Raw genomic sequence first — 17,475 nt, 5'->3', positions numbered from 1 at the left:
TATTGCATGTGTCTTAACCACCTCTTACTTAACTGCTAAGCCAGTTCCATATGTTTTCATTTGAATTACAACAACAAGTTGTTTCTAGATTCCAATTTCATATTGATCAGTATATAAGTTAGACTACTGTAACAAACAGAACAAAACAAAACCAGTAGCTGAAACAAGATATGAGTTGACTTTTTCCTCTTGGTACATTCTGAACTCCAGCTGTCCAGAACTGATACGGCAGTTTTACTTCCCTTCTGCTAGGCCTTAGGTACAGGGTGGGTCCATATGGTTCACCACCGTATCCACGTTTCAGACAGCAGGCCGCTCAACATACCCCTTTCTTGTATGCACATAATCATCCCATATGCTTGCCTCTCTTTTTCCCGAAGTTGGTAATGTCAGTAAGCTGCAGGGAAGCCTAGAAATACAGTCTTTAGCTGGGGGCCATTTTGCCTGTTTAAAATAATAGCATTATGTAGAGATACAGATTGTTGCTGATGTGCCTGAGGAAGCAGTGGAGGATGGCCCAGAGTAACAGAGAGAGGAAGGGAGAAACAAAAAGAGAGCTTCCATCTGCTGAATCACTCTCCAAATGGCCACGATGGCTGGGGCTAGGGCTACACTTGGGCCAGGCCAAAGCCAGGAGCCAGGAACTCCATACAGTTCTCCATCTTCTGCTGCTTTCCTGGGCACATTAGCAGGGAGCTGGATCAGAAGTGGAACAGCCAGAACATGATCTGGCACTCAAATGGGGTGCTGGTGTTGCTGACAGTGGCTTAACTTGCTGTACCACAACACCAGTCCCAGCCATCCCTCTTAAAATGCCTTCAGTCACTTTACCACTTTGTTGTCTTTCTTTATCACTAGACAGTATGGCCTTCTGTCATGTCGCATTCTTTCCCTGTACTAGGAACAGAACTTCCCTTCTCTGTTGTCCTTTTCCTCTTTCCCCAGGCTCTGGATTCTTGTATCATAACTAGCAGAGAATAGGTATCTCTGCTGTGTTGTGATGTCTTTAAGGCCTCATATTTGCTAGCCAAAACCATCTGTCCAGATATATTCCTCCACAAAGGCGGTCACCTTCCTAAGAGGAACTGTGGTGCCTGCTTGTTAAATAATATTTCCTCTCTTCTGCTGTATATTATGATTATAATTGCAACTGATAAATTAGCTAGCATGTTAATTTTCTTTATTCACTATTCCTGTTGGTTTTTGCTGAGTAGACCCTTTGGTCACTGGTGTTGATAGATGAGTCTTAATTGACCTTGGCTTCCTGCTGTGGAACAGAAGAGTTGTGAAATAATGGTATCATTATGACTCCTAATCATACTTGCATTTTATAGGTGGGGAGCAAATGAGTTATGATTAAGCTAGAATCTCTCTGCTAAAAAAAGTTAACTGTTGCAATTAAAGTGTAAGCAGAAATACAAATCATGAAGTTGCAAATCATTTTTCACTGACCTTAGCCTAAAAGTTTGCCTATGGAAACATAGGGTGTATATAAGGCCCTGTGGCGTAAGACACCTTAACCAAAGTCAGTTTAAGATTTTATATACTACCTCTTAGAGACACGACAACATAATGGGTAGGAGGAAAGCTTTTTGTGCTGGAAGACCCTAAGTTAAAATCTGAATTATTTTCTTTGTTGTGTGACCATAGACATGTTTACTTTACTGAGCCTGTTTTCCCATCTGTGAAATGAAGATTATAATTATATAAACCATATAACTGACTTAGTATAGTGCCTGGTTACATAGTTAAGTAGTCTGAAAATAGTAGGAATAGAATTTTAACAATAATTGCTATTATTTTTAGAATACTTATTCTTTAAATTTTTTTTTTAAATTTTTATTTGGAAGGCAGGGAGATGAGGGAAGGGGTAGAGAGAAAAAGAGAAGAGAGAGTGAGAGAGAGAGAAAGAGAGATATCTTGCACCTCTTGGTTAAATTTCCCAAATGCCTGCACAGCCAGGTCTGGGCCAGGCTGATACCAGGGGCCCAGAACATGATCCAGTTCTCCCGACAAGTACTCCAGTATTTGAGCCATCACCTGCTACTTCTCATGGTGTACAATAGGAAGCTGGAATCAGAAGTGGAGCTGGAACTGGAACCCAGGCACTCTGACATGGGATGTAGCATCTTATGTTGTTTACAACTAATTCCTTTACAGATGACTGGTCTCACTTTTTTTTAAGATTTATTTTTTATTTATTTGAAAGGCAGAGTTAGAGAGAGAGAGAGATCTTCCATCCACTGGTTCATCCCCCAAATGGTCGCAATGGCCAGGGCTGGGCCAGGCCAAAACCAGGAGCCAGGAGCTTCTTCCAGGTCTCCCAAGTGGGTGCAGGGGCCCAAGCACTTGGGCCATCCTCTGCTACCCTCCCAGGCACATTTGCAGCAAACTGGATCAGAAGAGACACAGCCAGGTCTCAAACCAGCAGCCTTATGGGATGCCAAAATTGCAGGTGGCAGCTTAACCTGTAATGCCACAGCGCTAGCCCAGCTGGTCTCATCTTAAATTCACATGGATTCAGGGTTGAAAAATCCTATAATATTTCTTAATCAATACATTCTTCATTCTCCAAAGCCACTGTATCATATTTTCTCCTCTCTGCTTCAGTTTCCACTGCCCCTCTTCTCTCTTCATTCATAACTATGACCTTGTTTCTTATTTTACTGAGAAAACAGATACAGCAAGAAGAGAACTTCAATATCCTCTCACTGACATATCTACCAGTCTACCTACACTTGTAACTCTATGCTCTTTCCTCCTGTTAAATGGAGAAAAGCCAGCCCTTCCATTTGTGTACAGAATTCCATCCCTTTTGTATAGTCATAGACTTAGCTTCTACTAAATCCTCTTTACTTTCCAATAATCACATCTTATCTTTTATGTTAGATAATTTCCATCAACATGCAAACATGCCATCATAGGTCCTATGTTTTTTTTTAAGATTTATTTTTATTTATTTTAAAGAGTTACAGAGAGAGGTAGAGTCGAAGAGAGAGAGAGGTCTTCCATCTACTGGTTCACTCCCCAAATGACCACAGTGGCCAGAGCTGAGCTGAGCTGAGCTGAGCTGAGCTGAAGCCAGGAGCTTCTTCTGGGTCTCCCATGTGGGTGCAGGGGCCCAAGGACTTGGGTCATTTTCCGGCACCCATATGGAATGCTGGCACTGCAGGCCAGGGCTTTAACCCACTGTGCCACAGCACCAGCCCCCATAGGCCCTATGTCAAATTCATTTTAGGGCTAGTTCTGTGGTGCAGCACTTAAGCTGCCATCTGCAGCATTGGCATCCCATATGGGCACCAGTTCGAATCCCAGCTGCTCCACTTCTGTTTCAGCTTCCTGCTAATGTGCCTGGGAAAACAGCAAAGGATAGCCCAAGTGCTTGGGCCCCTGTGCCCATATGGGAGACCTGGCTGGAGTTCCTGGCTTCTAGCTTCAACTTTCCTAGACTCGGCCACTGTAGTCATTTAGGGAGTGAACCAGCAGATGGAAGATCTTTCTTCTCTCTGTCTGTCTCTCTCATAGTAACTCTGACTTTCAAATAAATAAATAAATAAATCTTTAAAAATTATTTTCATCATTCCTTCATTCATATTTCTATCCAGTTATTGCTTCATATTTTCTGCCATCGTTAGAGGAACTCTCCTTGAAGTATGTCCTTACCCTAGCTACTGCAGTCAGGTTTTTATTCTTCCTGCTCAAGTGGAACTGCTGCTGTGAAGGTTCCTGATGACAGCTGCCTTGCTGAATCCAGCAGTCAGTTCTCAGTCACCATTGTACTCTACCTCGGCAACACTGAGAAAGATTGCTTCAAGCTTCCTGAAGCACCTCATTCCAGCTTCTGGAACATCACCCTTTCCTGATTTTCCTTCAAAATCACTGGCTGCTTCTTTACTGAATTCTTTTCAACTTCCCTGATTTCTATCGAAATGCTGGGCCAGTGTTGTGGCACAGCGGGTTAAGCTGCTGCCTGTGACATGACATCCCATCTGAGCAGTCCCAGCTGCTCCACTTCTGATCCAGCTCCCTGCTAATGAACCTGGAAAAGCAGCAGAAGATGGCCAAGTACTTGTACCCCAGCCACCCATGTGGGAGAAGCTGATGGAGTTCTTGGCTTTGGTCTGGCCCAGTCCTGGCCATTGCAGGCATTTAGAGAGCCTTTCTGTAACTCTGCCTTTCAAAGAAACCAATAAATTTTTTTTTTTAAAAAAGTACCGATGAACCCTAGAGCTCAATTTTTGGGGACCTCTCTTCTTTCTCTGTTTCAGATGATCTCAGCCAATCTCTTTGCTTTTATTATCTCCTTTATGTGATGATTCCTAAATTTATGCCCTAAGACCTCATCTTCTCTGAACTTCAGCCATATGTGCCCTGTTACCTACACTCTGGACATCCTTATGTGTCCAGTAGTTGTCTCAAACATATTCTGCCCTTTCCCTACTTTCACTTACTTACTTGTAAATAAATAGCACATCTGGTCATCTAGTCAGCCAATAATCTTGAAGTCTCTGTTGACTCCTTCCTCTCACACATGCAGTCCATCAGCATATCCTTTCAGCTCTGGATCCAGATCCCAAATATGGCCATTTTATCACCAACTTTAGAAGCTCTCACCATAGTCCAAGCCACTACTTTCTCTTATCTAGATGATTGAAACAGTGTCTTAATTGGTCTTCCTTTTTCCACTGTCGGCCTCTGGTATTTTCTGCACATAGAAGTCAGGGATCCCTTTTTTTTTTTTTTTTTTTTTTTTTTTTTTAAGATTTATTTATTTATTTGAAAGGCAGAGTTACAGAGAGAAAGAGAGAGAGAGAGAGAGAGAGAGAATCTTCCATCCACTGGTTCACTCCCCAAATGGCCACAACAGCTGGAGCTGGGCCAATCCGAAGCCAGGAGCCAGGAGATTCTTCTGGGTCTCCTATGTGGGTGTAGGGGCCCAAGCACTTGGGCCATCTTCTGCTGCTTTCCCAGGCCCATTAGCAGGGAGCTGGATCGGAAGTGGAGTAGCCAGGACTTGAAATGGTGCACATATGGGATGCTGGCACAACTGGCAGAGGCCTTACTTGCTACGCCACAGCACCAGCCCCTGGGCCATCTTCTACTGCTTTTCCAGGCCATTGCAGAGAGCTGAATCAGAAGAGGAGCAGCCAGAATTTGAACTGGGGCCCATATGGGATGCCAGTGCCACAGGTGAAGGCTTAGCATGCTACACCACAGCACTGGTCCTGTGAGCAGTCTTTTAATTAGCCAAGGATTGAATTAGGTAAAGTTTGAATATTTGAAGAGTTAAACCACCCCTTTGGTTTCATTTTTTTTATATTATTATTATTATTATTATTATTATTTGAAAGTCAGAATTACAGAGAGAGGAGAGGCAAAGAGAGAAATCTTCCATCCGTTATTTTGTTCCCCAAATAGCTGCAACCTCCAGGACAGGACCAGGCCAAATCCAGGAGCCAGCAGCTTCTTCTGGGTCTCCCACATGGGTGACAGGGGACCAGGCACTTAGACCATCTTCTGTTGCTTTCTCAGGCACTCTAGCAGGGAGCTGGGTCAGAAGTGAAGCAGCCGGTACTCAAACTGGTGCCCATATGGGAAGGCTTATGGCTTTAACCTGCAGAGCCACAGCACCAGTCCCCATTTGGTTTCTTTTAACAAGTAGTTATTTGGCCGGCGCCGCGGCTCACTAGGCTAATCCTCCGCCTAGCGGCGCCGGCACACTGGGTTCTAGTCCTGGTCGGGGCGCCAGATTCTGTCCCAGTTGCCCCTCTTCCAGGCCAGCTCTCTGCTGTGGCCAGGGAGTGCAGTGGAGGATGGCCCAGGTGCTTGGGCCCTGCACCCCATGGGAGACCAGGAAAAGCACCTGGCTCCTGGCTCCTGCCATCGGATCAGCGTGGTGCGCCGGCCGCAGCACGCTGGCCGCGACGGCCATTGGAGGGTGAACCAACGGCAAAAGGAAGACCTTTCTCTCTCTCTCTCTCTCACTGTCCACTCTGCCTGTCAAAAAATAAATAAATAAATAAATAAAATAAAAAAATAAAAAAAAAACAAGTAGTTATTTAATAACTACTCTGGACTTGGTACTAAGCCAGGTGCATTAGGGATACACAAGTAGTCCTCTACAGTTTTATTTCTGCTGGAAATAAGAATTGTGTGATTCTTATAAAAGATAAAATTCTGTATTTCGTTACCATGCTCTAGCACTGAAAACTGAGGTATATATGGCTATGAATTTAATGTTTATAATGATTTCATGCTTTTTCTTCCTTTTTGAACATTTCAAGCTTGATAGGAAAAGATAACTTTTTTGAAGATTTATTTATTTATTTGATAGGCAGAGTTAGAGAGAGGGAGAGGGAGAAACAGAGAGAGAGAATCCTCCATCTGCTGGTTCACTCCTCAAATGGCTGCAATGACTGGGGCTGGGCCAGGCCAAAGCCAGGAGCCAGGAGCCAGGAGCCTCATCCAGATCTCCCACGCTGGTGCAGAGACCCAAGCACTTGGGCCATCCTCTACTACCCTTCCTAGGCACATTAGCAGGGAGCTGATGGGACTTGAACCAGCGCCCCTAGGGGATGCCGGTGCTGCAAGCCATGGCTTTAACCTACTGAGCCACCAGCGCTGCCCCCAGTAAAGATAACTTTTTAGAAGTGAAATTAATCTAACATAACCCATTTTAAGTGAGCAATTCACAGGGACAGAGAGTATGTTCAGAATGATATATAATCTCCATTTCTATCTACTTTCAAAACATTTTCATCACCCCAAGAGAAAATACTGTAATAATTAAGCGCTTATTCCCAAATCTTCCTTTCCTCACTTCCTGTCAACTACCAGTCTGTCTTCTGTCTCTGTGGATTTACCTGTTCTGAATATTTCGTAAATGAAGCCATACAGTATGAGACCTATTTTGTCTGATATATTTCACTTAGCATAGTGTTGGGTTTTTTTCTTTAATATTTTTGTTTATTTGTTTGAAAGGCAGAGAAAGAGAGAAAGACAGAACAGAGATATCTTCCATCCATTGGTATACTCCCCAAATGCCCACAATAGCCAGGGCTAAGCCAGGCTGAAACCAGGAGCTAGGAACTACATCTGGGTCCCCTACATGGGTGGCAGGAACCCAAGTACTTGGGTCACCGTCTGCTGCCTCCCACGCACATTAGCAAGAATTTGGATTGGAAAGGTGGATTAGCCAGGATTCAGACCAGGTACTTCAGTATGGGATGCAGGGGTTGCAAGCAATGACTTAACATGCTGTACCACCATTCTCTTGCCAGCAAAGTGTTTTTGAAGTTTATCCACACTGTAGCATGTGTATCTATACTTCATTACTTGTTGTGGTTGAATAATATTATGTTACAATGTATGTACAATTTGTTTATTCATTTATCCAGCAATGGACATTTGGGCTATTTCTACCTTCTACCCATTGTGAATAATGCTGCCATGAACATTGATGTGCAAGTATTTAAGTATCTATTTTCACTTCTTTTGGGTGAATACCTAAAAATTGCTGGGTCATATGGTAATTCTATGCTTTTTTTATTATTTTAAATATTTGTTTTATTTATTTGAAAGGCAGAGTAAGAGAGCAGAGAGAGAGAAATCTTCCATCCACTGGTTCATTCCTTAAATGGCTACAATGGCCAGGGCTGGGCCAGACTGAAACCAGGAGCCAGGAGCTTCATCTGGATCTCCCGCATGGTTGCGGGGACCCAAGCATTTGGGTCATCCTCCGCTGCTTTCCCAGACACATTAGCAGGGCACTGGATTGGAAGTGGAGTGGCCAGGACTGGAACTGGTGCCCATATGGGATGCTGGTGTCACAGGCTATGGCTTTACCCCATGCCATAATGCCAGCTCCTATGTTTAAGTTTTTGAGGCCACCAAACTGTTTTCCATAATGGCTGAACTCTATTATGTGCATACCAGGAACGTACAAGAGTTTCAATTTCTCTACATCCTTGCTAGCACTTATTTTCCATTTTAAAATTGTTATTAGAGCCACCCTAGTAGTGTGAAGTGGTACCTCAGTGTGGTTTTGATTTGCACTTCTGTGATGACTAATGTTTTCCTGTGCTTGTGCTTGTTGGCAAATTGTATAACTTCTTTGGAGAAGATAATTTTTCAGAACTATTACGACAGTTTCAACTTGATGACTTTTTTCTGATTTGTTTAAATATCTTTTGATTGTACCCCTAGTTTCTGTTATTAGAACAGAGGTTGGTAAACAATGACCTATAGATGCAATTTAGCTCTCTGCCTATATTGCATATGGCCTGCAAGTTAAACATGGGTTTTATATTTGAAAATTTTATTAATTGTTAGGGGAAAATCAAAAGAGTATTTCATGGCACATGAAAATTATATGAAATTTATATTTCCATGTCCATATTAAATATTTATTGTGACACTGTCACACCCATTTGTTTACATATTGTGTATGTTTGCTTTCATGCTGCAGTTGCAGATCTGAGCAATTGCATGAAGACTATAAGGCCTATAAAACGTAAAATATTTCATATCTCGCTATATACAGAAAAAGTTTGCTAACTCTGTATTAGAAGTCTAATTCCTTGTTCTTAGCTTCTGATCTTTTCACATTTTTATCATTGGTGGCCAAAGAAGTCCTTAATGGAATAGGGAGGTACTCATTGTTGGAAGAGCTCAAAATGGAATAGTATTTTGATAGATACTGAATTCCAGTTTAAGTATTAGTGATAGGAACCAATTATAAACATCCTGAAATACCACTTAAGTTTGAACTCATTGTTACTATGTCCCATCAATAAGGTTCAATTCACTGTAAGAGACTTCCAAATTCTGAAATACTATGAATATAGCAACTGTTGGAATATTATTATTGTTCAATATCCCATTAAACAGGAGCATCTTATAACAAAGAGTCAACCAATGTCATTCTGTAATTATTTTAAAAATGTTATTACCCTGTGTAAGTAGAGACATCTCACACTTCAAGCTTTTTTGCCTTTTTTTAGAAGACTTAAAGTTGATTATGTATCCAAACTATAGAGACTTTACTGATGTGTATTTTATTAGAAAGAAGCTGTTGATAAGAGTTATTGGCATGCTTTGTGTGGGCCTTTTGAACACATGTTGACTTAAGGAAATACCTCTTGGATCAGTAATACCAAGAGGTAAAAACTGTTAGACTCATTTTTGTTCCTCTAATTTCTGTAGTGTTATTATCTTAAACTGAATGTATCCAGATATTAATCTCATTGTGAAAGCTGTACTTTTATGTTCTGATGGGTGTTTGGTCAAGGGAAACTGAATGTAAGAGTAAGGTTCAATTCATTCCTAAAGAAAAGACTCCCCAATTTGTAGCTATTGGATTATAGATCAGATTTCATTGTAGTTGTAGCCCTTACTCTAGAGGGTGCACTTAGTAGGAATTAACCTCCCAAACACATGGATGCAATATTCTTATTTTTGTTTTGTTTTGTTTTTATTGATTTCTGTACTTTATAATTCCTTTATTGGCAGCTTTGTTAAGGAAGGAAGCTCACTTTAATAAAATTATTATGTTTAGATGCTCATTATTAGAAGGTATTGCCAAGTGCTTTTTTTTTTTTTTAATGGTGAAAAAACATATATTTAGAATTAGCCAGCTGGACTCCGTTCAGATGATCCCAATTTTGTTGGCAACGTCCAGAGCATCATAGTCAGGAGCCAGCCGCACATACGCCTTCTTCTCTCCGTCAGGGCTGATCAGGGTGTTGACTTTGGCCACATCAGTGTCATAGAGTTTCTTCACAGCTTGTTTGATCTGGTGCTTGTTGGCCTTGACATCCACAATGAACACCAGTGTGTTGTTGTCTTCTATCTTCTTCATGGCCGACTCCGTGGTCAGGGGGAACTTGATGATGGCATAGTGGTCAAGCTTGTTTCTCCTGGGGGCGCTCTTCCGAGGGTATTTGGGCTGCCGTCGGAGGCGTAGTGTCTTGGGCCGCCGGAAGGTGGGGGACGTGCGGATCTTCTTCTTCTTGTGGCTGTGGACGCCTTTCAGCACTGCCTTCTTGGCCTTCAAGGCCTTCGCTTTGGCTTTGACTTTAGGAGGGGCAGGAGCTTCCTTCTTCGCCTTCAGCGCCATCTTGGTGAAAAGGCCAAATGCTATTTTAAAGCTTAGTTATTGTGCCTCCGCCTGCGGTGCCAGCACACTGGGTTCTAGTCCCGGTCGGGGGGCCGGATTCTGTCCCCGTTGCCCCTCTTCCAAGGCCAGCTCTCTGTTGTGGCCCGGGAGTGCAGTGGAGGATGGCCCAAGTCCTTGGGCCCTGCACCCCATGGGAGACCAGGATAAGCACCTGGCTCCTGCCTTCGGATCAGCGTGATGCGCTGGCCGCGGCGGCCATTGGAGGGTGAACCAACGGCAAAGGAAGACCTTTTTCTCTGTCTCTCTCTCTCTCACTGTCCACTCTGCCTGTCAAAAAAACAAACAAACAAACAAACAAACAAAAAACACTTAGTTATTAAAGTTCAGGGGATTTGTTACTGCTGTTCTTCAGTGTACCTCCCCATATGAAATCTGTAGTTGCTTTAATAGTCTTTATCTTTGTCATTATCAAGAATTCCTACTTTGCTTTTAAAGTAGATTGCAGCTAGGTATGTTTGTATCCCAAAATCTTATTGTAAAGATGTATGTGGCCCATGTTGTGGCACAGTTGTTTAAGCTGATGTCTGTGATGCTCGTATCCCATGTAAGCATGGCTTTAAGTCCCAGCTACTCCACTTCCAATCCATCTCCCTGCTAATGCTGCTGGGAAAGCAGTGGAAGATGGTCAGTATTTGGGCCCCTGCTACCCATGTGGAAGACCTGGGTGGAGTTCCAGGCTCCTGGCGTTGGCCTGGCCCAACCCCAACTATTATAGCCATTTGGGGAGTAAACCAGCAGGTGGAAGATATCTCCCTCTCTCTCTCTCTCTCCTCTCTCTGTCTTCTCTCTCTCTTCTCTCTCTCTCTAACTCTGCCTTTCAGAAAGGCAAAATGGCTATAACAGCTGAGACTGTGTCATACTCAACCCTGGAGCCAGGAACTCTATCCATTCTCTCACATAGGTGGCAGAGAGCTAAGTGCGTGGGCCATCTTCCATTGCCTTCCCAAGCACATTAGCAGAAAGCTAGATCAGAAGCAGAGCAGTTGGGATTTGAATCAGCACTCAGATATGGATTATCAGCATTGCAAACAGTGAGCTAACCCGCTGAACCTCAGAGCCGGCCTCTTATTGTAACATTTGCTGTTACAGTGTGGCCTATCCTTCTTGTTTTGATATGGAGCTGAGGTGTTTAGAAACTGATCATAATAAGGTGTTAATCTTCTGCCTTCTGGTCAGCTTACAAAAATCCAGATGCTTAGGTTGCACTCTACCAGTTAGATCAGAATGTCTGGAGGTGGCCCCAGGTATCAGTATTTTTTGGGAAAGATCCCCAATTGATTTCAATATGCAGCAAAGTTTAGAAATCACTGGCTTTATATTAGCCATACAGCTTAGAATTTCTTCCTTCCAGTTACCTACTTATTCCTTAGAATTAATTAGATGACCTTGTATTAATGCATTTTAGCTACTTGAGAAAAAGATGTTACATAAATATATTAGTGTTATTATTACTATTATTATTTAAACTGTACATAAGTCAGTTCTTTTTTGGTAAAACATATAACATGAAATTTACCATTTTAACCATTTTTAACTACACACTTCAGGATTGTTAAGTATATTCACATTTGTGCAACTATCACCACTATCCAAAAACGAAATTTTATCATCTTCCCAAACTGAAACTCCATGCACATCAAATAACGCCTCTCCTCTGACTGTGCAGCCACCATTCCACTTTTTGTGAACTGGACTCCTTAGGTATCCCCAGATAAGTGGAATCATATAATATTTTTACTTTTGTGACTACATCTTAAAGGTTTATAGTATCTTCAAGGCTCATTTATGTTGTAGTGTGTATCAAAATAAAAACTTCCTTTTTAAGGCCAATTGATATTCCAGTGTAGGTAAATATACCACATTTTGTCCATTCGTTTGTTGATAAGCACTTGTGTTGCTTCCACCTTTTGGCACTGTGAAAGATGCTGCCATGATCACAGGTGTACAGGCAGCCAATGTTCACTGATAAGCTGGTAGTCCCTTTTCCCTATGCAAGATGCATATCTGGATGAATTATTTGTTCTTTATGTATTACATAGATTTTACTTTAATGAGAGCACCTGCCTCTAGTGACTAGTTTACCTTTTACAAAATATGACAAAAATTAGATACTGTTCTGATGCTTTGTAGATTTTCTCAAAGATGATAATAGTATTCCTTTTTATTTGAAACAGCTATTCTGCCAAGGCTGTGGATTGGTCTTGCCTACAGCTGTGTTCCCGAAACATAGCAACAAAAGCTTCTGTATGTCTAGAATAAAGGGATAAACCTTAAAAAGTAGAGAGAAGAGGGCTGGTATTGTGGTACAACAGGTTAGAAGCCGCTGCTTGTGATACCAGCATCCCATATTGGAGTGCTGGTTTGCATCCCAGCTTCTCTGCTTCTGATCCAGTTTCCTGCTGATACAACTGGGAAGGCGCAGAGGATGGCCCAAGTGCTTGGGCCACTTCCATTCATGTGGGAGACGTGGATGAAGTTCCTGGCTCCTGGCTTCAGCCTGGCCCAGAACTGACTATTGTGGACATTTAGGGAATGAACTAGAGGATGAATGATTTCTCTTTTGTACTCTTTTTCTGTGTATGTGTGTGTTTGTGTCATTTTGCCTTTCAAATAAATACATCTTTAAAAAGAATGAGAGAGGGGACTTGCATTGTGGCATAGTGGGTAGAGCCATCTCGTGACACCTGTATTCTATATGAACAATGATTTGAGTCCCGGCTGCTCCACTTCCAATCCAGCTTCCTGCTAATATGTGTGGGAAAGCAGTGGAAGATGGCCCAGGTGCTTGGCCCTTGCACCCACTTGGGAGACCTGGAAGAAACTCCTGGTTTCAGATCATCCCGGCTCCCGCAGTTGCAGGCATTTGGGGAATGAACCAGCAGTTGGAAGATCTCTTTGTGTGTGTCTCCTTTTCTCTCTCTCTCTGTAACTCTGCCTTTCAAATAAACAAATCTGGAGAGAGGAGAGAGAGTGAGCGAGAGAGAGAGCGAGCAGACAGGCAGGCTGGTAGGCAGGCAAGCAAGCAGGAAGGACAGAAGGAATAAAGGGAAAGGAGGAAAGGAGGGCTCATGCTGCATACGTTAGGTTAACTTCAAAATGCCAGGGCAAAAGTGTGAGCTTCAAAGCCAAACTAAAAAGGCGCTCTGGTCATATTCTAGAAGTTGCAAACTAATTAGATGAACTCTAAGCCATATAGGATCCTTTCTTGCTGCTTGTGTTCCTCGTGTAAGCCTGTTAACTGTGCTTCTATCCATGATCTTAGCTCTTTTGTATTACAGAACCTGGTATGTGAGTTCATGTTCCACTTCTTTCCCTTGTTGATGAAGCACTCTGAATCTTGAGCAGATTCCTTCTTTTAAAAGACGGCTCAGCTGGGTATTTTCACAAGAGATCTGCTGTATTAGTAAGTGGGAATTGTTTGGAGGCAGACAACTTGAAGAACAGTAGTGATTACTTATTTTAGCATTGCTTTTCTTAAGACATTACCTTTTCATATTCCTACCACCCACCCATCTATGCTTATAGCATGGAGGAAAGGAATTTTCTTTCATGTGTATATATTTCACTTTGATCTCTTTGACACTTTTCCTTACTTTTTCATTTATAATAAAAGGTAATTGGGGCTGGTACTGTGGCTAAGTAAGTTAAAGCCGGGACCTACAGTGCTGGGATTCCATATGGGCTCAGGTTCACTTCTGATCCAGCTTCGTGCCTGGGAAGGCAGCAGAGGATGGCCCAAGCACTTAGACCCCTGGCACCCACGTAGAAGACCTGGAAGAAGCTCCTGGTTTCAGCTTGGCCCAGCCCTAGCTGTTGTGGCTATTTGGGGAGTGAACCAGTGGATACAAGATCTCTCACTCTCTCTTTTTCTCTTTCTAACTCTGCCTTTCAAATAAATAAATAATTTTTTAAAAGGTAATTAAAATGGAAAGGAGCTTGGCTATACTGCTGCAAAGGAGAATGCTGAACTTTGTTGATCTCTTTGGGTTAACAACAGTGCTGCATCAGTGTGCTTTAGAAATATCATAGAAATGCCTTGAAATTGAGAATCTGATAGAACAATATAATTTTAGAGTGAATTCTGCAGGTGTGACATAGACAACTTACTCTTCCCACCTGGAGACTTAGAACTCTACGGTCTGAGAGGCTAAGTGTGAGTAAACAATCTTTTTTTTTTTTTTTTTTTTTTTAGATCTTCATCTGCTGGTGGACGTGGCCTGCAAGCAGGAGCACTTTCCAAAGGAAGAAGAATTAAAAGAGTGAGGAATGGGTGACGAATGTGACATTGTGCACAAGCTATAGCTGGAGGCAGACTAGCCTAGCACATGACACACTGTTGGGATTTTTTTCAGTTGTTAAGGAAAAGAAAGTATTTTTTTGTTTTGTTTTGTTAATTGAGAGTTTTGTTCATTGAGAATTGGGAATTTGGTATTTACTACAGCTGTTCAGTTCAGATAATTTACCTTGACAAACTACTAAACATCTTGCAGCCATGTTTTTTTGCTGCCCAGATCCCTTCCAAATGAAAAGTCCTGGCCTTCTGTTATGGTCAAGAAGCGTTTGAAAACTGCTGCATCTACGGTACTGGAGAGCAATGTGTGTGTGTGCTGACTTGTGTTGCCACTCAAACTGCAGTCAGCACAGCTCCCGGGGAGTTCAGTCTCTGCTTCAAGTCACAGTGGGATCCTTTCAGAGAGGACTGTGTGAGAAACAAAGACACGTGGGGTCACCAAGATCACAGTTCTAAATGGCTCAGAAACTCTAGGGAAGAAACTCTGGGAAAGAGCTAATTTTCTGACTGATTAACCAGGAAATTCTCTTATTTCCTAACCCAGCATTCTGTTTCAAGAGCAAGGCGCCCGGATTTGAACCATCCATCACACTTAACAGCTCTCGATTCTTTTATATTAATGGGAGCATTCTTCTATTTTCATATCTTTCTTTAATTTTGTTGAAACATTGTCGTAAATGGTAAAGTTTGTTAATATGTCACATACTTAAATGTAAAGAAAAATATTTAACTTGTTTAATATAGCTGTATTTATAAATGCTGGTATTGTTAATGGTTCTAAAACTTTATATTTTTATTAATATTACAGGATAGAAGGATTAAGATACATATTTAATATTTTTATTTTGAAGGGCAAATGTACAGTGTGTAAACAAAAACATTAAGAGATTTAACAGCGTTTTCTTATTTTGGATTTTTACACTCAGTATAAAATCCTCTCCTACATAAGGTTTTGTGTGCAGATTTGGGGGAAAACTGATTAGCAGTCATTTGGCAGAAGCTATGTCTCTAATTTTTTTTAATAGTTTGTAGTTAGTTTAAGCTTCTGAGAGCATTTTAGATAGTGGGATAGACTGTAACATTTTTTTCTTCATCCTTTCGATAAGATTCTGAATTTGAGTAGTGAGATTGTGGGGCTGTTGTTTGGGAGAGGCGTGCATCTTGGATGTCCAGTTTCTGTGGTTGATTGCTACTTGCTCACCCAATGACAGCAAGAAATTTCTTAATTTAAAGTCTTTTCAATTGACTGTAACTTTCTTACTGGGTTCTGCCTCAGTTTTCCTAATAAGCACTGCAGAAACAAAAGGAAAGCTTAGGAATATGTAAGCAATGAAAAAGAAAAGGCACTTGGTGACATGACTTTATTGTACCAGCTATTGTGGGTTAACGAGTTGTTTCTTAAATTGCATTGTGCCTTCCCAATGATGTCAAACCCTAAATGTGTTAACCAAAATCTATGTTTTCGTTTTGTTTTGTTTTTCTGTTTTTATTTTTTTTGTAAACAGGTGAATGCTGTGTTGGTCTGCAGTGACTCAGTTAAATAGGAATGTAGGTTCTGAAAATCGACCTGTCTGATCCGTCCAATTAGACCAGTTGATGTCCATGTGATGGGCATTTATTCGTCTTTATTAGCAAGGCTTAAAAGATGAACAGATTATCAAGATTTCTGTATCTTTTGTCTAGACTATATATTTTGGCAGTGTATGTGAAGAGGAGACCCAATTTCCTAATGAAGGAACTTTGCCTTTTCTCTGTCATGTTGAAGAGCTGATAAACTATATAGGTGATATTCTTTCCCTTCAATCTGCCTTTCTTGGCGTTATGAATGTTGAAATTGATGATATCTTTTGAGGAACATGTGTCAAGCAGGAACCTTGGCATAGATTTGGTTTCAGTGGTTTTAAGGCTTAACTAATGAAATGCCTTAATCAGCTTTCCAAACTTTTTTTTAATACATGAATACAGCAGACCAAGGAGCTGGATCTCCTGCTGTACTCACATGCCTGATACCTATCAATTAAAGCTGTCATCAATGACTTGGGCAAAATGGCAAAAGGTAAAATAAAATCCTCATGTGAATTAGTCAGTAGGGTCTGATATATACTAACAAGTTTCCTGACTAGCACCTCAGTATTCCAGCACCTTATGCACCGATAAATTTTAATCAGTCAACAATAAAGTGAGTGTTCCAACTAGACTTGTTGTCTTTTTTGTTTTTACTGTTTGATTTGTCTTCAAGAAAAAACTCAATCTTTATGAACTGTAATAATAGTAAAATTCAGAAGATAATGTACTTTACTTTTCGAAGAATCTGATTTTTTTTTTTAATTTATATGGTTTATTTGAAAGGCAGAGTTACAGAGAGAGAGAGAAGGAAAGAGTGTGAGAAAGATCTTCCATTCACTGATTTACTCCCCAGATGGCTACAGCGGCCAAAGCTGGGCTGATCGGAAGCCAGGAGCTTCTTCCAGATCTCCCACATGGATGCAGGGACCCAAGACTTGAGCCATCTTCTGCTGCTTTCCCAGGCACATTAGCAGGAAGTTGGATCAGAAGTGGAGCAACTGGGACTTGAACCGGCGTCCTTATGAGATACTAGCACTGCAAGCAGCAGCTTTACCTGCTATGCCACAGTGCTGGCCCCAGAGAATCTCATTTTTAAAAATTGTCCTGATTTTTTTTCATACCCACTTGAATAAAGCCATGTTACACAGAACTAGTTTTTTGGGAAAAGATTATCTTCAGTAAGTTAATGCAGATGTGAAAGTAGATCCTGAAGGGTGATCTGTCTCACGTGCAATATCAGGTAGTAGATATTGCATTACTGTAGTGATAGCATCTTTCTGACACCTCTGGAGAACTGTGATGATAAAGCAGCTTGAGGGATAATTCTAAAATTTTGAAGCTGGAGACCAATGTCTCTTGCTTGTCAATTCTAGTGAACTAAATAAGCAAAGCATATCAGTGAGCCAAAGCACACAGAGCTATTTGCCCTGGTCCTGCATGT

At 41.5% G+C, this 17,475-nt stretch overlaps 1 protein-coding gene and 1 pseudogene across 7 annotated transcripts in view; one reads left to right on the top strand and one right to left on the bottom strand.

Annotated features, from left to right (window-relative positions):
* The window catches only part of HSF5 (heat shock transcription factor 5), a 54,991-nt gene extending 38,326 nt beyond the window's left edge, over positions 1-16,665 (top strand). For 3 of the 6 annotated variants that reach the window (XR_016223786.1, XM_051824784.3, XM_089317235.1), the window contains one exon: positions 14,370-16,665. Coding sequence is in view for 4 of the 6 variants with exons in the window: in XM_051824784.3 (XP_051680744.2) it covers positions 14,370-14,440 (71 nt within the window). In the remaining 2 variants the exon portion in view is untranslated. The remainder of the gene's footprint in view (positions 1-14,369) is intronic. The other 3 variants (XM_089317233.1, XM_089317234.1, XR_016223787.1) reach the window with 2 other exon arrangements.
* LOC149121173 (large ribosomal subunit protein uL23 pseudogene) lies at positions 9,609-10,133 on the bottom strand (annotated as a pseudogene). Its single transcript, XR_016223789.1, has one exon. The product of XR_016223789.1 is annotated as a large ribosomal subunit protein uL23 pseudogene (transcript).
* Positions 16,666-17,475: the final 810 nt, after the last annotated feature.

This window comes from Oryctolagus cuniculus, chromosome 17 (assembly GCF_051225735.1).
Source record: "Oryctolagus cuniculus isolate XC-2025 breed Fujian yellow rabbit chromosome 17, ASM5122573v1, whole genome shotgun sequence".
Lineage (NCBI taxonomy): Eukaryota > Metazoa > Chordata > Mammalia > Lagomorpha > Leporidae > Oryctolagus > Oryctolagus cuniculus.
This window is presented reverse-complemented; position numbering and strand designations above follow the sequence as displayed.